The sequence below is a fragment of the Musa acuminata genome, chromosome BXJ3-3 (assembly GCF_036884655.1).
Source record: "Musa acuminata AAA Group cultivar baxijiao chromosome BXJ3-3, Cavendish_Baxijiao_AAA, whole genome shotgun sequence".
NCBI lineage: Eukaryota > Viridiplantae > Streptophyta > Magnoliopsida > Zingiberales > Musaceae > Musa > Musa acuminata.
This window is the reverse complement of record NC_088351.1, coordinates 36,966,465-36,990,121: the sequence shown is the minus strand read 5'-3', so window position 1 is coordinate 36,990,121 and position 23,657 is coordinate 36,966,465. Positions and strand designations below refer to the sequence as shown.

Genomic DNA, 23,657 nt, shown 5'->3' with positions numbered 1-23,657 from the left:
ACACTCCACTTTGGATAATTTTGAATGTAATTATAATTTTTAATCTACTCGACATTTCGAATTGGCTACTAATTGTGCCAATAAAATTCATTTTTATTTTTATTGTAGCAATTAAAGTTTATGGGCGAATTCCCAAAAAAGCAAAACTCATTTTTGTATTTTTGTATAAGCTTATAGTGCTTTTAGGTATATAACATATACATATATATTTCAAATAACAAAAAAACATTTGAAATACTACCAAAGATGATGAGTTAATTTATATTACATTTAAAATGTCAAAAATATTATAATTGGATCGATTCATGAAGCGACATGATATAAATACTCTCTGAGATGTGATGTTGATGTAAATCTACTTAGATTTCGATCATCAAACTCATACACAACACAAAATTTTGGGTTTTGTGATTCGAGTTAATAATGCATAAATAGGGGGATAATTAATATATGGCGGCGGGAATGGCATTCATGTGAATTAAGGCGACTTTGGGTGGGCAATTGATATCTGGGTTTAAAATACCGACAAGGTAACGCAATCGGGGGAACGCGGTGGCGTTGTGGTAAATATAGCTGACTCCCAGGGGCGGTTGTATTCTGATCGGAACGCGTTTACGTGAACCAAATCAGCCAAGAAAGAGGGGGGCGTGCGAGAAGAAAGAGGAAAAGGAGGGGGCGGAGGACGCAGCAGCGGCGAGAGGCAGGCGGAGGGTCTTGGGCGGCGATCTGGGCCGGCGGAAGCAAGGCTAACTCTCCTCGTTGCCGCCTCTCCTTCTTTCTGTCTCTCTCTCACTCTCTATCTCCCCCTTGCGGAGCGGTCCCCGAGCATCGGTACGAGGATTTTGTGGCAAGAGAAGGAAGTGGAGGATAGAGGTGGGACGGCGAGATAATTAACTGTTGGTGGTTCGTCGCAGGGATCGGATCTCGGCCGTGCGCGCTGTTTAGTTGTGGACTCAGGTGTGGACAGATGAGGAGGAGGAAAATTGGTTATTTTTAGATCGAGGAGGTGGTGGATGCAGTGGAAAGTTTGGATCTTGGTCCGAAAATTGGGATTTATTTCTAATTCAGTGCGTACAAGGGTTTTGCGGAGATTTTGAGGAGGGATCGTGGAGCATCGTTTGGGTTTCTGACATCGGCGGGATCTGATAATGGTATGGGATCTCTCGTTTCGAAGTCCTTTTTTGCTTTAGCTTTCCCCCGACTTGGTTTGATGTTCTTGAGAAAGTTGGTTCTCAGACGTTCATGAGCTTTTGTGGTTTTGGGCTTTTACTTTCGTGTTTTTTGGGCAAGCAATGGCTTAATGCGACTTTTCTTGAAGGTCGCAACAGTAAGTTGTTAAGGATGTGAAAGAAGCGTAAAAATGTTATCTTCGCAAAATACGGCGATGTACTCTTTTGTTGTATTTTTCTTCTGCTTTATGTTCTGTTCGTTATATTGCGTTGGTTTAAATTAATGCCTTTCATGTCCGGGGATCTGCAAAGCTGCAACTCTGCTGGATTGTTTCTGGTTGAGTCGTGCTAGCTTTGTCGGCTTCACTTTGTTTGCGTCGAAGTAAATATCATTTGCGCCACTGATAATGTTTACAAATTTCAATGGACAGGCAACTAAGTTCAACATAGCAGTAGGTTCTCAGGTCTGGGTCGAGGATGCTGAGGTGGCTTGGATAGATGGGGAAGTCTTGGAGATCAAAGGCGATGAAATTAAGATCAGCTGTACTTCTGGAAAGATGGTGTGTATTTTCGTTCACTGTTAATGTGCATTATGTATTGTTTTCGTCACGGAAGTTAGGAGTCTTCCGTGCTAGTTTTTTCGTTATTAGTTTGATATTATAATGTTTTTGTTTTGAAGATGCTTTCTCAGTTGTTGTAGTTTTGGTGTGCAGTAAGAATTCCTTGAGCTAACGCATGAAAGATTTTTTTTACATTTAGAGACTGATTTCAAATAGTCTTGGCTGATAGTTATTGCATTGTCATGGATACTGTTAATTTCCATCCCATCATTTGCTATGCAGGTGATTGCCAAACTTTCTAATGTCCATCCTAAAGATCCTGAAGCTTCACCTTGTGGAGTAGATGATATGACAAAGCTTGCTTATTTGCATGAACCAGGCGTTTTGCAAAACTTGAGATCTAGATATGACACGAATGAAATTTATGTAAGTCCATATAACAGATGCTGAGACGGTCAACTTCTCTGCAAGCATTATTCAATAATATAATATTTGAAGTAAAGCTTTATGCATGTTTATCATGATGTCCTTGTATTTCAGGACATATTTTCCTTCATTGATTTTTCTTGCTTTAGCAGCTAATTGATCAAATTTTATAAACAGACGTATACTGGAAATATATTGATTGCTGTCAACCCCTTCCGAAGGTTGCCTCATCTGTACGACAACCACATGATGGAACAATATAAAGGGGCAGCTTTTGGTGAACTAAGTCCCCATCCTTTTGCTGTTGCTGATGCTGCATATCGGTACTTTCTGCTTCCAGCTATGATTACTCACGTTTTGAAGTCCACTTCTTACATAACATGAGCGTCTTGTCCAACGTAGATTGATGAGAAATGAGGGAGTAAACCAATCGATTCTAGTAAGCGGGGAAAGTGGGGCAGGTAAAACTGAAAGCACCAAAATGATTATGCGTTACCTTGCATACATGGGAGGTAGAGCTGCATCTGAAGGGCGGACGGTGGAGCAACAAGTGCTGCAGGTGAAATATCCTCACATTACTAATTGGAAGCTGGGCCTTGTACACGTTGCTGACACTTTCATGTTTTTATATAAGTACTTGTTCTCATTTCTTCCTCATCTAATTTTGTTATGTTGACTTCTCGTACACAGTCCAATCCTGTTCTTGAAGCCTTTGGAAATGCAAAGACAGTAAGAAACAACAACTCAAGGTGCGCAAGTTGTTGATAGTTATCATAATATTCTTATTTGCCACAAATTTTTATACTTCCTATATGCCCAAATGTTTTCCATATATTTTAATTTGTATGTTCATCTACAGTCGTTTTGGCAAGTTCGTTGAGATTCAATTTGATCAGAGTGGAAGGATTTCTGGAGCTGCCATCAGAACTTACCTGCTTGAAAGATCCCGTGTCTGTCAAATATCTGATCCCGAAAGGAACTACCACTGCTTTTACATGCTCTGTGCAGCACCTGCAGAAGTAATGGATATTCAATACTAATTGATGTTTGATCAGATATTCTATGTTTTTATATTACTTCAAGTACCTTTTACCTCAGCTTTTATTTTCTTAGAAACCTTATTAAAGGAAAATTTTGTATGCTACATGGCATAAAGAATAGGTTAAGCTGTGTTTATAACAATGACTCAGCCATCTTACTTGGATGTAGTCAACAACAAGTGTTTATATCATTGAAAGCATTTGTTGGTGGTACTCAAGACTCAAGAGACTATAGACTTGTACATACCTGTTACTTACAGATTTGCTCGTCATTATATCAAAATGAATGAGGCAGTTTAAAGCATCAGAGTGATGGGTAGTCAAATGATTGATGAAACATTTGATAGTTATTGACCTTTTACTTGGAAGTGCTAAATTTTCAGATAGAACTTTTAATATGATCATCATGTCATAGATGTGCCTGATAACTTTCTGATAATTGTTTGATTGGCTTCATATATTAGTTCAAGATGACCAACTACAATACTGGTGTTTCTTAATTTCGAAGTCATTGTGGGTTACTGATGTAGGATGAGCTTCGATACTAAATATGATATAGAATGGGCTCCGATACCAGATATGATGGAGTACAATTTGTGACAAGCAGGAAAAAAATATTATTTATTTGAGGCTAGAAGAAGGGGACAAAAAGAGGGAGGAAAAGAAAATGATAGTGAAAGATAATAGGGGGAAAGAAAAAGATAACTGCCAAACTCACTCTAGCTTAATGAGTAACTCCTAGATCATACCTCTGCATATCTTGCACATGGTCCATGAAATAACATGATTGTTAATTCCACTTGCACATATATAATGTAGAAAAAAGACTAATTTGTTGATTTATTCATGTTCTAGTTACAATACCTTGAGTCCCTTTTTGTAAAAGGAAAAGAAGAATACAATAAAGAAAATTACATCCCATAAGTCAAAACATATAAATCAGTTCATCCTTCTTTTCTTTGGAAAAGAAAATGATGAATCAATTACCTAACCATAGGGAAGTTGGAAAGGCACATACTCTTAAATGTGTAAGCCACACCTTATAAAAGGTGACTTGTTTCCCCAGGCAAAGGAACTGGTGAGACTTGGAGATGTGTTTCTAAATTTGTTTTGTCAAACAATTTTCTTTATTGATACAATATATATTGGTAAACTACCTTCTTTGTATATTCTTCAATCAAGATCAAACTTCATTTTTAAAACAAGAACTTCAGTTTAATTTCGACTTATGTACTTCCTTTTTCTCCAAAATCTTCAATAAAACTTAAAAGATTGATATATTTTTTCCTTTAAGTTGGCTTTTGTTTTCTTTCTCCCTGGTCAGTATTGGTTACTATTAACTAATGTAAGATTATGAAAGATGTCATTTGACAATTTATGACATTTGAAAAAACCTACTAAATAATTGAATTAATTCAAATAAGAAATTCATTATTATGGTCCCATATAAATTGCATTTTATGAGATCAAATAATGGAATCTAGATTACTTGATGTTGTGCCATATTTTGATATAACATTGAATAAGTAGTGAGGAAAGCACAAAAATTATTCTCATCAATTGCTATCAGTGTCTACGGACTCATTGATAAATGAAATGGAAATGAGACTCATTTGCTTAGTGGAGTTGTAGAACTTGTCTCTAGGATTATGTTTCTTGAGCTAAGAGCTCCAATCTGCTTTAAATATATTATATTTTGTAATCATTAAAAAGAGTTGGATGTTGTGGTTGTTTATATGAGTGTTTGGGTTTTGAGCACAATGCTTATATGCCCCACAGATGCCCGTATGACCCCATTGGTTTCCAAGGACATCAGACAAATGCCTGGTCACGCCTTACATCTGTGATCCATTGATAGTCTGAGCAAGGTTTCAAATCTCATCTGTGCTGTTCGGTACAAACTGATATTTGACCGTTTGACAAAGTATTGGTACCAAAGCAAATAGCTTGCAATTGGTACAAGTGACATTATTTTTATTATTTTCTTATTTTATTAAATAATACCAGATGGTATAAATGCCTGGTATACTGGTACTATACCGATCCGATAGGTCATTGAAACCATAGGTAAAAATGAACAAGTGCAGTGCACATGAACATCATGTCTTGATTGCTATAACAAATACATCTATTTATTTCTTATTATGGTAGTATAAGCAGTTTTCTTTGCATCACTAAGATGTTTAAATCCCTGTTGTTCAGGATATTCAGAGATATAAGCTGGAAAATCCCAGGACCTTCCATTATCTTAACCAATCCAACTGCTATGAGCTCGATGGTGTAGATGATTCTAGGGAGTATCTGGAAACTAAAAAGGCTATGGACATCATCGGCATTAGTACTGATGAACAGGTTTTTTTCTTGCTCATATGAAAGATTGTGAAGAAGAGCTTGTTTGATGCATTGTTTTACTCTTTTAGCTAGCCTTTCTAGGTTTTGTGCTTACATGTTGTTTTGTTCATTCAGGATGGCATTTTCAGAGTTGTGGCTGCTATTCTCCATTTAGGAAATATTGAGTTTACAGATGGAAAGGAAATAGATTCTTCTCAACCAAAAAATGAAAAATCTTGGTTTCATTTGAGAACTGCGGCTGAACTTTTCATGTAAGATCATGAAAAATTATTTTCCATGAGCTGGAACATGTTGGATCCAGATTTTCTGAGAGCACATTCTTTGTGTCTTCAGGTGTGATGCAAAGGCCCTGGAAGATTCTTTGTGTAAGCGTGTTATTGTTACTCGTGATGAGAACATAATAAAGACCCTGGATCCAGAGGCTGCAGCTTTAAGTAGAGATTCCCTTGCAAAAATTGTATATTCAAGGTTGTTTGATTGGTAAGTGCTGATAGCCTGATATAACTTTTTAATGAACTTTTCATGGTTACTGTTCTTTTCTTTTCTCTAACCAAGTATATTTTACTCAAATATAACATATGAGAATGCTTAAACATGCAGAGAACTGATCTTATTTGAATTTGTTATATGCAGGCTTGTAAATAAGATCAACTCCTCAATTGGACAAGATCCTAACTCAAAGTGCTTGATCGGGGTGCTAGATATATATGGCTTTGAGAGTTTTAAAACCAACAGGTGCTTAACTGCTAATCTTTTGTGTATGCCATTAACATCTAACAACATCTGCTGGTACTAAGTAGTCTAGGCCACGTGCTGCCTGGTTCTCTCTCATATGTTAGCATCAAGGTCTGCCGTACCAGACCGTACCGCCCGGTACGGGCGGTATGTACTGGTCCGACAGGCCAGCGGTACGTGGACCGTCCTGTACCGTACCATAGCACTGTAGCACTACTACAGTGCTTGGTACACCTGAGTGTACCGCTCGGTACACCTGGGTGTACCGAGCAGTATACCGTACCGTACCGTACCGGTACCGAGCCCGAGTTGAAATGCCGGTACGGTACGGTACGACAGACCTTGGTTAGCATAAAATTTCCAGTTATCAACAGGAGTTTTTTGCATTGATCCTCTTGAGACCTTGCATTGGCAGGAGCCTTGTAAAAATAGGTCACTTTTTAATTGTCTGGTTTCTTAAATCTTTCTGGTTTGGATTTTAGATAGAGCTATGTTTATGTGAACTTTTTCCTTAGAGTTGTTTCCTAGGATAAGGGCCCACGAACTGGTTCTCTTTTTGATGGTTGGTTCCTTTCTTCAAAGAAAGAACTTTATAGGAGATTACAGTTGCTTTTTGATGTCAGACACAAGAACCTTGTCTTTTGATAAGGAATTATCTGAAATTTTAATCAGCTTATGTTCAGTTAGTCAACATAGACATTGATGGTGGGCTTTAATATGTTCATATTTCACAGCTTTGAGCAGTTCTGCATCAACCTGACGAATGAAAAATTGCAGCAACATTTTAACCAGGTTTGAATAAAATGATACATTGTTCTTGAGTACGCTGGCATTCCAGACATAAGTTGTTAAGATGCTTTTCTAACTCATTCCATTTATTTTTCTACAGCATGTGTTTAAGATGGAACAAGAAGAATATACTAAAGAAGAAATTAGTTGGAGTTATATCGAGTTTGTTGATAATCAGGACATTCTTGATCTTATTGAAAAGGTTTGTCATAATTGTATTTTCATATAAATACTATCTACAATAGGATGTCTTGTTTTATTTTACATATGATTCTCCTCAGCATGTTCATGGACCCACTTCTGGTGGTATTAAAATAATATCTTCTGTTAGGGTCCATTTATTTATATATTCTGTGCAGGTTACATTCTGAATTCTTCATCACTTGTTATTTATAAGCAAAATAAGGAGGGTTAGGGGGTAAATTAGGTTGGATCCTGTAAACTTTAAAACAGAACTTTCCCATGAGAAACAATTTGATTGATTGAAGACAATAAGTCTACGAAATGAATGAATAATACCAAAACAAAAAAATAACTACTAGCAGAAACTAATAGTTAGGAATTGAGTGACTGCAAGGATGAAATAAGGCATCAAGTTTACATTGGTTCAGTCGATGCCCTACATTGACTCTTCGGGTCCTCTGAGGTGAGGCCTTTGGTGTTCCATTAAGGTTTGGACTTCTTCGGTGAACTATTCTCTGTGACACTGATGTTTAATTTTGGGGCTCAAGAGAGAACCCTTACAACTTTCATACTTAATGCTTCTCTCATAAGTTCCATTATGATTTTTTCTGCTGATATATTGGTAATATTTTTGAGCAAGGTCTGCCGTACCGGACCGTACCGCCCGGTACGGGCGGTACATACCGGTCCGACAGGCCAGCGGTACGTGGACCGCCTGTACTGTACCGAGCTACAGTGCTCGGTACACCTGAGTATACCGCTCGGTATACCTGGGTGTACCGAGCGATATACCGTACCGTACCGGTACCAAGCCCGGATCGAAACGCCGGTACGGTACGGTACGACAGACCTTGCTTTTGAGGTATTAAATTTACAGTATAATGGAACTCCTCTAAAATGATGGTAGTTGATATAATCTAACTGGAATCTAGATAGTCTTTTATGAGATGATTTTAGTTATTCAGACTTCTTTTTAATTTTTTGAAGTTTCACAAAAATTACATGGACACAAAAATGTTTATGGAAATTCTTAGTTTTTCGAGATGTTTAGATTTTTATTGAACAAATTGACCAACCCATGCAACCCGAGGCCTAACAAATTGTCCAGATTTATCCTTAAGCTGAATGATTTATCCATGCATATAATCCATGCAACATTACATTTGGATAATTTTTTTGTTTGTTGGCTGCCAGAAACCTGGTGGGATCATTGCTCTTCTGGATGAGGCTTGGTATGTGTGCTGGCGTATGACTCGAATTATATGTCCTTTGTGAATTTGTTTGATGGATATCTTAGTTCTCTTTGCTCTTTTTATGCAGCATGCTGCCAAGATCAACACATGAAACTTTTGCTCAGAAGCTGTACCAGGCGTTTAAAAATCATAAGCGCTTCAGCAAGCCAAAACTATCACGTTCTGACTTCACCGTTTCTCATTATGCTGGTGATGTGAGTACCTCCACTGATGATGCATTCTATATCAATAGACATGCAAAAGAAACTAAAGTTGAAACTGGTCATCCTCATACAGGTTACCTATCAGACAGAATTGTTCTTAGACAAGAATAAGGATTATGTTGTTGCTGAGCATCAGGCGCTTTTGAGTGCCTCTAAATGTTCTTTTGTTTCTAGTTTATTTCCACTGCTTTCAGAAGATGCATCAAAGTCATCAAAGTTCTCGTCAATAGGCTCAAGGTTCAAGGTATAGGTGTATCTTTTCTTAATACAGTTAGTTGCAATCTTTTCATGTCATAATATGCAATATCCAACATCTATGCAGCAACAACTGCAATCTCTGCTAGAAACTCTAAGTGCCACTGAGCCCCACTACATCCGCTGTGTTAAACCCAACAATCTTCTAAAACCAGCAATTTTTGAGAATCATAATGTTCTTCAGCAGCTTCGCTGTGGGGTAAGATTTTCTATTTGCATTTGTTATCTCAGTAATGATGCTCAGATGGTAAATGTGCAATACTTTTTTACTTGGTCTAGGGAGTGATGGAGGCAATTAGAATAAGCTGTGCTGGATATCCAACAAGGCGCACATTCTATGAGTTTGTAGATCGCTTTGGCATTCTTGCACCCGAAGTTTTGGATGGAAGGTAAAGTGCATTTGAGCCCAATATCTTGGGAAGCTTTTAACATTTGCTGGGTCTGTCTCATTTGATGCTTCTCATGGCAGTTGTGATGAGGTCACTGCTGCTAAGAGGTTGCTAGAGAAGGCGTATCTCAAAGGTTACCAGGTAACCCAATGGAAAAGGAAGTTAACTTCCAATGAGCAGATGTTTAGGGAAAAACACCCCTCATATTTTTTTGCTTCAACTTTTATTGAGTATCTTCCATAAATTTTGTAAACCATATCCTTCTAGTTATAGTTTGAAGATTATAAAGCTAAATACCATGAAAAAAGAATGTACCATTATTGCTGACAAACAAGCTAATATCTTAAAGAAAACATCGTAGGATGGGACTCGTTGTAGATGGAGTGTTCTAGAACTTAATTATGTTCAAAGCATTGAGTCTTTGTTCACAATGGTACATTCTTTTTTCATGGTGACAAACAAGCATCAGAGTGTTCCAGAGCTAAATTATGTTCAAAGCATTGAGTGTTTATTCACAATCACCACGCTCATGGGCTCCTTTTGCTTTTACAATCATATCTATCAAGGTAATACTAGTATCAAATCATCGAAGGGAATTGATCTTATGCCATGAGCATGGTGTGTTCTGAGGGCATGTCTGGTATAAGCATTCTAATTTCATGGGCTTGCCTAGCTGCTTGAGCATAGTCTTAAAATTTTTCATCAACTTGAGGGAAAAAAGGTCTAGAATGACTATGATATTAAATCAATGACTAAATGAGAAGTCCCAATTACTTTTATTGCTATAGCTGAATTTAACATTCAGATTGAGCCCCCATTAACATGTAACATGAAATTTGATCCACTTCGTGTTTAATTTACACAGTTCTATCTTGCTATAGTTCAACAATGTGGCTACTCTGGGGAATCAAAATCCTTACCTCCAATCTCTTCTAAATAATTTTTTGTACTTTGTGAACATCTTGATTTTGTTTGTTTTTGTTCTTACTATTTTGCGAGACAAGGAATTGCATTTAAACTTTTTTTTTCTTTAAGGCAGTGATTTAAAAAGCGCTAGGCACCAAAGGCGCTAAGGTCCAAAAACGCCCGAGGCGCTAGGCGCTCACCCGTGCGAAGCGAGACGCTAAAATATAAAAATATATAATATAATTAATAAATATATTTATTTAAATAAAAAATATGCTATTAAATTAAGAAGATTGGGTACAAAATCACAATGTCACATTAATAAAAAGTCTCAAAAATCAAAACAATAAAATTTTACATCAAATCTATTAAGTTGCTCTGTACACTTGTCGTTTATTCTGAAACCTAACAATAATTTTAAATAAATAAAAAATAATAGTATTAAAATTAAAAATAATATATTATTAATCTAATAAATAAAAATACTATTATTAGTATACAGTTAGCAATATAGTGAGAAGAGTGTGAGAAGACTGAGGCTACTAAGGCAACGACAGCGGTAGCACGCGGTAGCTGGAGCGGGAGCGGTGAGCGACAGCGGGAGTGAGAGTGGGAGCTGCGAGCGGCAGCGGGAGCGGTGACAACAGTGACGAGCAACGATTGTGGCAACTGTGAGTAGCGATAGTAGCGGCGAGCAGCGATAGTGGCAGCGACAACAGAGAGCAGCGATAGCGGAGAAGAAATCTCGACGGCAAAATCGCTAGTGTTAGGGGTGGGGAAGTCGGGGGAAATCGCGAGAGGGAGCATGATATTGGTGATTTAGTTGGTTCGATTGAACCAACTAAAGCACCAGAGACCAACCAGACCTAAAAATCTGGTTCGGTCTCCTGGTTTAACCCAGGCGCTTGCTCGAAGCGCCCAACGCTTGGGCTCGGGCGAGCGCCCAAGGCGCCTCTTTGAAGCACACCGCCTGGAAATGAAGCGAGGCGCTCGGGCCTCGCCTCGCCTCGCTCGAGCGCCTAGGCGAGCGCTCGAGCACCTATTGTAATCACTGCTTTGAGGTACATTTTATAATTGTGGAATCATTTCCTTCAGTTGTTTTCTCACAGGAGGTTAGTAAGTACTCCTATTGCTAGGGTCCTTTTAAGGATTTTTTAAGTTCCAAAGGCATTGACTTTTCTTTTTTGGAGATAATGCAAGGAAAAGCAAAAAGATCTGTTTCACTTTGTTTCTATTTATATTTCCTCATATTTTGGATTTTTCCGCTATGATGGCTATTGCCTGCAGAATACACAATGTGTTACTTTATTTCTGATCTCTGCTGGATTATCCAGCCAATCATGATCATATAATATTTTTTGGAATTTAAGAATGTAGCATCTTTCATGAGTAGGTGCACTTCCTCATGGTGCTATTAATATGGATTTTTGTTAGTGTTATGGTCCAATTCAAGTCGTTACTTAAAAGATTTTCACGCATTGAAAATGCTGTGTAGTAAAATCCTTTTCTGAGTTTTCTCCTCATCTATGACCTCCCTTATTGCTTGTTTTATTTTGTCCTGTCTTAGTAAGTTTCCACTACAGAGAAATCTTCAGAGATTTTTTAGCAAAAAATGCTGGACATTTATCAGTAAATAGTTAATGTGAATGCATAGACACATTTATTAGCTGTTTTCTGGTCCTTAAAATTAGCTAAATTAGCTCTTTAGTCAGTAACTTCAGTTGACCATAGCATTTGATTTGCGACTCCATGTGCACATTCATGTGTATTGCATTCATTGTAATATAGAGTTATTATTTAAAAACTAATTCAGTAATATGAGATGTTGGAAAGATTTGGTCCTAATGATGGGTTGTTAAAGTTCGAAAAAAAATTCTTGTGCGATGGAACTTAGTTGTAGGAGATCATCCTTTAATCACTATTTCATACTAGATTCTTCAAGTATTCTTGTTGGATAACAGACAAATTGTCTCACTTCTTAAGTTTATTTGTCCAGATAGGAAAAACGAAGGTGTTTCTTCGAGCTGGTCAGATGGCTGAACTTGATGCCCGTAGGAATGAAGTCTTGGGAAGATCTGCTAGCACAATCCAACGGAAAGTTCGGTCATTCCTAGCTCGTAGAACTTTCATTTTGCTGCGAAAATCAGCTATACAGATTCAAACCATATGCAGAGGTATTTATTAAATTTAATGTTATGTCATCACCAATCAAGGTTTATGATGCACAAAACTTACTAACCTTTATTTGGTGTGGTGATTGTATAAGCATTTTCTGATATATGAATTTTTTTCTCTGTTAACCTAAAGTAAGACATTCTGTTCTTTTATACCTTTCGAAGGACAACTTGCAAGACAGGTATATGAGGGCATGCGTAGACTAGCTGCTGCACTTCGTATCCAGACCTATTTCCGGATGCATCTTGCAAGGACTGCTTATAGAGAGTTGTTCTCTTCGGCTGTTACCATCCAAACTAGTGTAAGGGGGATGGCTGCCCGTAAGGAACTTCATTTCAGGCGGCAGACAAGAGCTGCAATTATTATTCAGGTAAATTATTGGGATGTCAAGAACTTGGGTGTTTAATAGAAATCCAGAATTCTCCCTACTACTACTGCTGTTAACCATGCTGGTTAACAAGGAACTCTTGACCTTTTCATGTAATATCTGTTCTTTTCGCCCTAACATATCGTATTTTTATTATTTATGTGCTGGTAAACAGAAGAATCTAAGACCTAATTCTGTATGCTGTTCTTTTCTAGAGTCATTGCCGCCAATACTTGGCATGCTTAAATTATTCAAGGATAAAAAAGGCTGTAATTGCAACACAATGTGCTTGGAGAGCAAGGGTTGCAAGAAGAGAACTGCGAAAGCTTAAACAGGTAATCTTTTTTAAATTTGTTCTGTAAACTGTCTTTTGTAGGGCAGCTACCATAACTTTTTACGTGGGTTTAAATTCTTGGTTAGATGTGTAAATGTTGAATATTGCTATATGCAAATCTATCTATCACCAATATATGTTGCATGAATATCTAAAGTACAGAGGCTCTAGGTTATTATGATTTAAAATCTAAGTTATTTTGTGCAAATGTTGTTGATGAATTTTTAGTCATAAAGTTATGTCCAAACTTCTAAAATGGTACTTTCGCCGGATGCATCAATGGCAAAAACTATATAGTTTGGTCAAGTAACGAATCCACTAGTGTCATGGTAAGTTTGCTTCCTTGCAACTTTGATGACTGGTTTCTAGTCAAAAATAGCCTGTTTACTTGCGGAGGTAAGGTTGCATATATTAATCCTCATCAGACTTGTTCACTGAGTTGTCCCTTTTAGTTTGGTTAGACGAGAAACTTTGCCTGTTGACTTTCTAAGAAGTTTCTGATGTCTTTTTGGCAGATGTACATATATTTTAAATGTTGCCTTATATGTTTTTTTTTTCCTTCCCAGGCGGCAAGAGAAACTGGTGCCCTTCAAGCTGCTAAGAATAAGTTGGAAAAACAAGTTGAGGAACTTACGTGGCGTCTGCAGTTGGAGAAACGCATGAGGGTACTTTGTTTAACTTGCATATAAAGCTTTAAACCCTGTTTGATTAAATGGTTTTTGGTCATCAGCATCCTCTTGTGATTATTCTCTCTTGGCTTTTTAAAATAGTCCACTTGAATTTATGATGCACAACATCACTTATGTTCATTTCTTGAGCCAATTGTAGCTCTGTTTGCTCATGAATCTGAAAGAAAATTGGATTTCATCTGTCATCACTTTTGGTCTTCAGGATAGGAAATTATCTTGCAGTTCTTGAAGCCTGGGTTGCTAATGCAGAAGAGAGTGACATGACAAAATATGTTAAGTAGGATATATTATAGTGTAGATTTGACAATATTTTGTGAACATTTTTTTATATTTTATGAGAGAAACCTGGACATATGTGATATTATTGGAATATATGTGGTCATGATAAATGATAATAAGAAAATAGACTTGTGTTCCTTGTGTTTTCATTAACAAAGAAATTCCTTTTTTCTCTCCCAACATCTCCCACAAAAATAACTAGAAAGACAAAAGATTTAGTTAACTGTGGAAATAAGTATATGTTTCATAATCCAAGTTCTTTGTAACTTTCAGCATTCACAGGTTTAAATTAAAAGCATGATTTAGTAATATGTAAATTCACAGTCGGAAACAAATTCCTGTTGTTAACTACTTGAGACTGTGGTGTTGGAGGGGAGTGCAGTATGTGGTGCTGGTTTGTAGACCCTGATGAGTCAGTTACATGATGGGGGAGAGTCGTCGTTTTTCATTGTGTAATTGACTCATTGTCTAGTTTTTGGTTCACCTTATTGATGACTTCTGATACTAAAAAGTATATCTGGAATGTATTTGAAGGGAATTTATTAGTATCAGTTTCCAATATAAATATATTCTGGATACATATTACATCAACATATTAAAATATCCATGATGCATGTTTCGCCGATTGCAGAACTTACAAGGAAATTAAAATATAATTTTTTTACTTTCTGGACCTTGATATTGCATATCGTTCTCCAAACTTCAAAGGCGGCTTCTAGAAGACATCCTAGTGGTCGAGGCACATTGTGCACAGCCATGAGGATGAGTGTTTGAATCCTAATCTAAGCATCTAGACCATATGCTGTGTAATGTTGAATGGAAAGAATAAAATAAAAGGAATATAATCCTTCGAAACCCAAAATAGCATTGTAAATGCCTAATAAACTAAGCTTCTGATTATTGAATTCCTTGACATTGTTTCAACAGAAAAATAAAGCATAATAGTGGTAAGAAGAATTGCCATTGGTTTCACTTTGGTGTATTGCATGCTATAGATACTACCACTAAAAAATATTAGTTGTTAGAATACTTACAGTGGTTAAATTTATGTCATATCAGGAGTAATTTCCTTCCCATATGTCTTCGAGCAGGTGCCTAGAAAAAAAAGAGTTTGGTCATTAGTAACATCTGCCTAATGACTTTATAAAGATCCTTTGCTTCTCTTACTGACTTCTAATTTCTTATGTTCAATCAGTGTATTTAGATGGTTGTCTCACTATGGATATTGTTCATGCCTGTAGCTGCTATGCTCGCAAGATTCTCTTCTCTCTCTCTCTCACATTCTTACATGCACATGAATTTTACTAAATGCCTTTTTATTTGTAGGCTGACATGGAGGAAACTAATTTCTTATGTTTAAACAGTTTATCTAGATCGTTGTCTCACTATGGATATTGTTGCATGCCTGTAGCTGCTTTGCTTGCAAGACTCTCCTCTCTCTCTCTCACATTCTTACACACAGGTTTTATAAATGCCTTTTTATTTGTAGGCTGATGTGGAGGAAACTAAAACACAGGAGAATGCAAAATTGCAAGTTGCTTTGCAAGAGATGCAACAGCAATTTAAGGAAACTAAATCTTTGCTGGTGAAGGAGCGTGAGGCTGCAAAAAAGGCTACTGAAGTAGTTCCTATTATTAAAGAGGTCCCTGTTATTGATACTGCCCTAATGGATAAGCTTAAAGATGAAAATGACAAGCTTAAGGTGAGACTGACATAAACACTGGTTGTTGCTTCTCTATTATTTCTAATTTGACCATTTAGATCAGTGTCTTTAGTATAATTAAATTGTGTTTTGGATGTCGATTTCATGTGAACATCCGGCATCTGGTAGGTTGTGAAGTTTTTCCTGCTTTCTTCTTTTCATAATGTCAGGGTATTGTATAAGGTGCTTATTAAAATTTTGTAGGCTTTGGTGAGTTCACTTGAAAAGAAAATTGATGAAACTGAGAAAAAGTATGAAGAAACAAGCAGGATTAGTGAAGAAAGATTGAAGAAAGCCACAGATGCTGAGTCTAAGATAATTCATCTGAACAATTCGATGCAGAGGTTCTTACAGTTTTTCCCATGGTTTCCTGATATTTTAAGATCTCATACGACTTAATGAACTATTATGTTGCTTTGAAATTTGTTTTATTAAATTTCTGTTTAGATTCTCTTAAAATTAAAGCATTGAAGTTATATGACTATCGCTTTTAATGATAGGCTTCAAGAAAAAATGTCTAACATGGAGTCTGAGAATCAGATTCTGCGACAGCAGTCCTTGATGCATTCTCCTGTGAAACGCATGTCTGAGCATTTATCAATTCCAACAACACCAACCAAACAAGCAGTAATTGTTTTACAACAAGGCACTGTATTTTCTGTAGGTTATTTTGCTTTGTTCCTGAAATCTTTCTTGTCTTTAATGGCAGAGTTTGGAGAATGGTCACCATGATGTTGAAGAGCTTAAGGTTGTAAGTATGTCCACAGTGTGTGTGTCTATATATATAATGTTCAAATCAAAACAATACCATGTACATCATACATCATATGACACCCATCTGCATCCATAGGAACCCCAGAGTGCACCACCAGCAATTAAGGATTATGCGGATACTGATGCTAAGCTGAAGAGATCTTACATGGAGAGGCAACAGGTATGCACACATTCTCAAGGTAAAACTAAGCTTTCATTGCATATGTCGCTATTGTTCAACCAACTGTCTTTCTTTGCAGGAGAATGTTGATGCCCTAATCAGTTGTGTCAGCAGAAATGTTGGGTTTAGTCAAGGGAAACCTGTTGCTGCACTTACAATATACAAATGTCTCATTAACTGGAAATCATTTGAAGCAGAAAGGACTAGTGTTTTTGATTGTCTCATCCAGATGATTGGTTCTGCAATCGAGGTTATACAAATGTTATATTGTTGTTCTTTTATATATTGTCAATGTGGTTATGAGCTTTGGATATATACAATGTGTATGTCTATCTAATTTTCTTTTTTTAAGCCATTTTGCACTGTATTAATATTATAAGATTTGTCACTTTGAGTGAGTAATGTTGCATATTTGGTGAGGGCTTAAGTTCTGCGTACTCACTCTACAAATGAAGCCATTCACATGTCTATCTTCTCCCATCAACATGCGATGAACTATAGAGAATATCTTAAAGGGTCCTTCCATGGAAAATTTTACATCATCACTCGCTGCCTACTTTAACTTAACCCTTTAGTTCTTACTGAGTTAGAAGAGGATTGGCATAATATTTACATGATGGAAGTGTGGCGGTAGCTGCAGTACCATAGTGCAGCTGAGAGGCCCAGTACCTCTGATACTTGACAATTACTTTCATGGGGACAAAGATTATTTTCAAAAAGTTAACAATAAAAGTGGTGAAATATCTTGCAGTAGCTACAGAAGTGGACCTTCTTAATGATTGGCGAAGAATCAATGAAGCTGCCAGATCGCTGGAATATGACTTGCTGCCATGTGTAATAATTATGGCATTATTTACTGCAATCGAAGTTCGGCAAAGATTGTTAGTGGAGGTTACTCTTCTTTGAGGGACAACAGTGCCTTCAAGAGAGGACAAAGGGTAAAAGAGAGGAGATAACTAACATGCAGGGATCTATTATTAAGTAATAATGAAATAACCAGTCTTGACCATACCTCGAGGACTTAAAATTCTTTTACATATACATAGTGGTTGTGGGAGAAAATTTATCTCAACACTTTATAAAAATATATTTAATTTCAGACATTCAAAAATAGTTGTTTCAATTCTTTTGTTGTTCCTTAGTATTCAATCACAATTTTTTTACTTAGGTAAGAAACTTATGTGGCTAAAACATTAATTTCCGTTGTTGTAGTTCTTCATATGTGAAATTAGTAACACTTTCTCTTATTGCCTTTTGATTATTGTCCCTGTATTGGCATATGCTGTGTGTTATGTTTTCATAATGAAGTCCATCTTGCAGAATGAAGAGAGCAATGACCAGCTTGCCTATTGGCTGTCCAATGCTTCTAGCTTGTTGTTCTTGCTGCAAAAAAGCCTTAAGGCTGCTGGTACAGTTGGAGCTAATCCCCGTCGGAAGCCACCTGCCCCAACATCTTTATTTGGGAGGATGACTCAAGTATGCCATACATCTTATTTTCTACCACTGCTATTACGTGAATTGTATATGATGGATAGCCTTTTTGGTTCTTCATTGTGTATATAGTTGGATAACAATTAATTTTCATCTGCATAATTCAACTCCAGTCATTTCGTTCTTCCCCATCTTCTTCTAACCTGGCTGCGGATGGCCTGGATGTTGTGCGTCAAGTTGAAGCCAAGTACCCTGCTTTGCTTTTCAAGCAGCAGCTAACAGCTTATGTGGAGAAAATTTATGGAATTATTCGAGATAATGTGAAGAAGGACTTGTCTTCGCTGCTGTCACTATGTATCCAGGTATTATGCAAGTGATTTGATTCTCTAAATTGTAGTCTACTTTATTTATTATGTCATATTTCTGATATAGCAAATGAATTAGGTTAGATGGGACTGAACCTAAACTGGTCACTTTGATAGTTAAAAAATTTTAGCTCATATTATCAAAACCAATGATTGAAATATCATACTGTACCGAAGTTTTGAGATTCTTTCGGTATGGTACGGTACTATATACCGAGCGATATACCATTCAATATATATACATACATATATATATATATATATATATACATATATATATATATATACATATATATATATATACATATATATATATATATACATATATATATATATATATATATACACACATACATATATCGACATCGCCTCCCTTCTCCCCCACGCGAGGTGACGTCGCAAAAAAAAATGAGGCGACATCGCCTCTATATATATATAATCTTTTATTTATATATTTATATATAAAAGTAAAAAAAAGGTACGACATCGCCTTCTCCCTGCGTGAGGTGACGTCGCAGAAAAACGAGGCGACGTCGCCAATATATATATATATATATATATATATATATATATATATATATACCGCCCGGTAGCGGGTAGTTTGCGAATCGGAATGTTGCTTGGCCGGTACGTACCGCCCGGTATCATTCAAAACTGTATGCCTTGATCAAAACAACCACTTATCCTGTTGTTAAATGTTATCGTAGCTGGTAATAGTGTCTCCATGTGGAACAGCTTGGTCTGTTGATGGTGACCATAAATCTTAGATTATTTCTTCAAAGATACAATCAAAGAAGTGGAATTGACTAACGTTGTGGCATTTGAGATGGTTTGGGACATCGCTAGAAGTGTGAAATATTTGTTGATTATTGACATTAGTATGCATGATTTCTGAGATTTGTAGCATGTGTTGGAACCTGTTTTTCCTCATTCCTTACACTGTTCTCCAAGTGTTGTTAATTTGTCATGTAAATCTAGTGATGGGTTATTAGATTTCTGAAACATTGGCATCTCTTGATTGCTAATATTTATCTTTTTCAAAATTTAGGCCCCAAGAACAACAAGGGCAACTATGTTGCGTGGCTCTGGGCGCTCATTTGGAAGCCAAGGGCAAAGCAACCACTGGAAGACCATTATTGAGAGCTTGGATGACGTTCTTAAGACGTTGCAAGAAAACTATGTTAGTTATCTGGTGAAATGAAAAATGTTCTTATTGCTGTTAGAACCTTTGATTGACCTAGTTTTCTGCAGGTCCCTCCGGTGCTAATTCAGAAGATCTGTATGCAAATTTTCTCATTCATCAATGTACAACTTTTTAACAGGTAATTGATCAGTATGGTATATTATCAATTAATCTATGATGTACACTGGGGAGATAACTTCTTCTTGTGCCAGTTTGCTCCTTCGCCGTGAGTGTTGCTCCTTCAGCAATGGGGAGTATGTGAAAGCTGGTCTGGCTGAGCTGGAGTTGTGGTGTGCAAAAGCAAAGCCAGAGGTAAAAATAAAACCTACCATCTGTGGATTATATTTGTTTGCTCTAAATCTGAACTTTTGCTGTTGTTGCAGTATGCTGGATCATCATGGGATGAACTTAAACACATTAGGCAAGCTGTTGGTTTCTTGGTATGTGGTTTCTGTTCCTATCTGAAGCATCATTTGAGAAAATGATATTTCTAAAATTATATCATTATACTGTACATTTGATTACAGATTATGAATCTATTATAACATACTGTTTTGTCAATTTCATGTGCAAGAATTATTTTAAAATGCTGCAGAAATATTATATTGGTATCAGAGTTGAATGCTGACAATAGTCTTGATTTCAATTGGGCATTTCTTAAAAACAGAAAAAAGATCTTCTTTTCCACTTATACTATGAAACCTCCCATCTGTTTGACATGATGACTATTATAGGTGATGTTGAGGACTAGAACCAGTAATTATCTCCTTTAAGCTTGCAGCATATACCAGTGCAATTTTATCTATAGAAAAGAAACTGATGTGTCATAAGTTATTTTTTTTATTGTATTTGTTATTTTATATCGATGAAAAGAGCATGCTCATGTAATTGGTATTGGAGAGCCATGGCGATATAACCCGAAGAGAAAAAATCAATTATCCTAATTAATATGGCTTCTGTAATTCCTTGGTTATCTTTTCCCCTATACATGCTTTTAAGATAGCACGTGTTGTGCTGCTGGGAAGCAAAAGACTGATGGAAATATAGGTCGGATCATAAGTTGGACAAAGGCTTTCTATGTCATGGAACCTTTCCCATGGATTTTCTTCAGCCTAAATAACATTACTAGCCATACTAATGAGTTCTTATGTTAGATTTATCTTGAGTCTTGATGTTTTAATTGTTACTTCTGTTATTGCTTTGTCAGTATTTAGATATAGTAGGTTGTTTCAGGCGATAACACAAGAATCTGCCTCAGATCTCTTAAGTTGAGCTAAACAAGCGAAATCCTGAATTCAACATAATTTAAATTTTCAGATACTGTATACCCATGTCTGAGTAGCTAATTCCTTTTTGTTCTGTCTCCTGGCCCTACAAAGGGGTCAATGACTATAACAAATCTGCCACATTTGCCCTTTTCCGTCAGGAATCCGACTTGCACTTTCAATTTATCATTTTGCTGCTGCAATTTGATAACGTTTTATGTGAAAAAGTAGCCCTATAGTTTCACAAATGACTTTGCTAGTTGGTTGTGAGATCTATCAATTATCTTTCCCGTGAAGATGATATAAATGACTGAACTACCGGGCATGGTATAAATTCCAGGTTCTATACCTATGTCACCAAGGAGGCAGTGCTGAATTATTCTTAAGGACCGAGGCGGCTATTATTTGTTGGTTTACTCGTGTTTAAAGCAATGCCCATCACTAATTCTACTTCTGCTGTGATTTATGTCATATGCAGGTAATATTTCAGAAATCCAGGATTTCCTATGATGAGATAGTCAATGATCTCTGTCCGGTAAGTGCTATTGGTGTGTAAATGTGCTCGTGAATGTGGCATGGATGTTTGGATGGTTACTGCTGTGGTATGTTAATCCTGATTCTTCCCTTTCGCAGGCTCTCAGCGTGCAGCAGCTTTATAGAATTTGCACACAGTACTGGGATGACAAATACAATACAAAGAGTGTATCTTCAACTGTAAGTTCAAGTAGTAAATTGTACCTTTTGCTTAATGTAAAGAAGCTTCAGATGTTACAACCTACTCTATTGTGATTATTGAAGACTGCATCATGATACTTGTTTATCATGGAGAAAAAATCTATTACAAAATTATTGTTTTATGAATGTTTCAAGTAGTGCACCAATTTAAGTGTTTAATTTGGGAATATTGCCCCTTTAATGCTTTTGTTATTCTTTGAAGGTTCTTTCAAGCATGCGAATACTGATGACAGAGGATTCCAACAATGCAGAAAGCAGTTCATTCCTTCTAGATGATAGCTCCAGGTAAAAAGAAAAATTCTACTGGATAATCTACTTCTTGTTGTGGTAATATACTCCTGTTCATTCAACAAGTAGCTGGGAGTCTAAAGACTGTCGATTGTGTAGTATCTGAACATTCTTTGTCTCATTGATGCAGCATTCCCTTCTCAGTTGATGACTTATCTAGTTCTTTACAAGCAAAGGATTTCTCAGGTGTCAAACCAGCAGAAGAGCTTCTCGGGAACCCAGCCTTCCAATTTTTACAGGAATGAGGCATTTGGGACCTCGGTGAAATCTCGCACCATTCCCGCCATCAAGTGGTTGATATTTGTTATCATGACCCCTGCAACTCTATTCTTTATCAACATTTGTTTCGCCCCTCCCCGCCAGGTTGTAAAAAGTTTAAAGTTCATAGTTTGTAGACGTGTACAATTGTTCTAGTGAGTTAAATAGGGATGGGATGAGTGTCACCCTCCCAAAAGGTATTCTTAGTCTCTGTCCATTTATAGGGAGGCAGCATTCTTTTATTCTAGTACATTTGTTGGTTCAGTTCACAGAATGCATAGGTAGAGGGGAATGTCATAATAATCCACCTTTATATATGTCATAGATGTAAAGCAACAAGTTAAAGGAAAGAGATCATTACAGGCAAGTCTTAGTTATTGTAATCAGAACTCATAGGTGCTTTCTTCACCGCACACGTATGTATTCTTTCGAGCAATATTTTTATTTTGGATGAGAATCTGTGTTTCGAGTGTTACTTTCAAGTATTCAGCCATGATTACACAACTTAATACCTTAAGAAGCATTGCCTTTTGCTTTCATATGTTTATGAGTTCGGTTGCTGTGAGTTCAAATATTTCTGCAAAAAATAGAGTAATCTATATATTTCAGGATCTATTGTGTCTAGAGATTAAGAGACAAGCAGTGTCTCTGACATTTATTCTTTGTTCAGCAACATGCAGTAGCAAGTGAAGAGTCTTGTAATCTGTCCTCTTACACTAGTTAGGGTTTAGCCTACCAAGCTTGCTTGCTGTATCAGTAACTCTAATGGCTGGGCCCTCAACATTAGCATGACACAGAAATATGGAGTTTGTGTCATGAATGCAGCAATGCGTGTGTAAGAGGACAGATGTTTCAGCTTACATTTCTACTAAATATGCACACAACCATATCAGCCTTTGCGTATGAGATGTTTCAGCTTATATTTCTACTAAACTTAATGTCCATTACAGATGAAGAAAATATTCTTATATGGTGATCCATGTTTTTAGTGTGTGCATATTTGTTTTCCAATTAGGATTCACTTTAGCTGGCAAATCAAAATTGAAACCATCATCTCTTTTTTCAATATGAAATCTCATCCGATAAATTTTTACACCTAAAATACGAAGGTTCTTCGATCCATCGATCTTACGTATGATTTCTACGTCTTCTCTATGGTCGTTGGCACGAGAAATCCGTAAAAAAATTTACATCAAATAATGCAAGAGAATATTAGTTAACTTACTTGATAAAAAAAAGTATTATTGATAGCAAAGATTGTGGCATCTAATCACGTGTGTTATCACTTAACATCTTCGTTAAGAGCAAAAAAGGGGGCAATGAACGATAGCATGGGATTGGGTTCGTTCGGGACACGTCGCCGTCGCTGGGCCGCGGTTGGACCAAAACGCC

General features: G+C 36.8%; 1 protein-coding gene across 4 annotated transcripts; it reads left to right on the top strand.

Annotated features, from left to right (window-relative positions):
- The first annotated feature begins 631 nt into the window (after window positions 1–631).
- On the top strand, window positions 632–22,740 carry LOC135581022 (myosin-6-like). 4 transcript variants are annotated; one of them, XM_065142993.1, is made up of 40 exons: window positions 633–831; window positions 915–1,151; window positions 1,601–1,729; window positions 2,012–2,155; window positions 2,333–2,478; window positions 2,558–2,714; window positions 2,846–2,904; window positions 3,015–3,174; window positions 5,398–5,547; window positions 5,662–5,798; window positions 5,881–6,027; window positions 6,181–6,282; window positions 7,017–7,074; window positions 7,172–7,273; window positions 8,449–8,486; window positions 8,575–8,701; window positions 8,784–8,954; window positions 9,033–9,164; window positions 9,245–9,354; window positions 9,435–9,495; window positions 12,257–12,434; window positions 12,600–12,805; window positions 13,018–13,137; window positions 13,703–13,801; window positions 15,594–15,806; window positions 16,011–16,150; window positions 16,307–16,433; window positions 16,516–16,557; window positions 16,657–16,740; window positions 16,820–16,990; window positions 18,061–18,216; window positions 18,345–18,533; window positions 19,585–19,716; window positions 19,788–19,858; window positions 19,932–20,031; window positions 20,103–20,159; window positions 21,463–21,519; window positions 21,618–21,698; window positions 21,922–22,004; window positions 22,138–22,740. In XM_065142993.1, exons 2-40 carry the CDS (start codon window positions 1,149–1,151, stop codon window positions 22,250–22,252), a joined length of 4,554 nt encoding a protein of 1,517 aa, XP_064999065.1. In that variant the 5' UTR covers window positions 633–831; window positions 915–1,148; the 3' UTR covers window positions 22,253–22,740. The 4 variants fall into 4 exon arrangements, with proteins under 4 accessions (XP_064999068.1, XP_064999065.1, XP_064999066.1 ...); XM_065142994.1 differs by having other exon boundaries at window positions 633–1,151; window positions 16,516–16,554; XM_065142992.1 differs by having other exon boundaries at window positions 633–1,151.
- The last annotated feature ends 917 nt before the right edge of the window (window positions 22,741–23,657 follow it).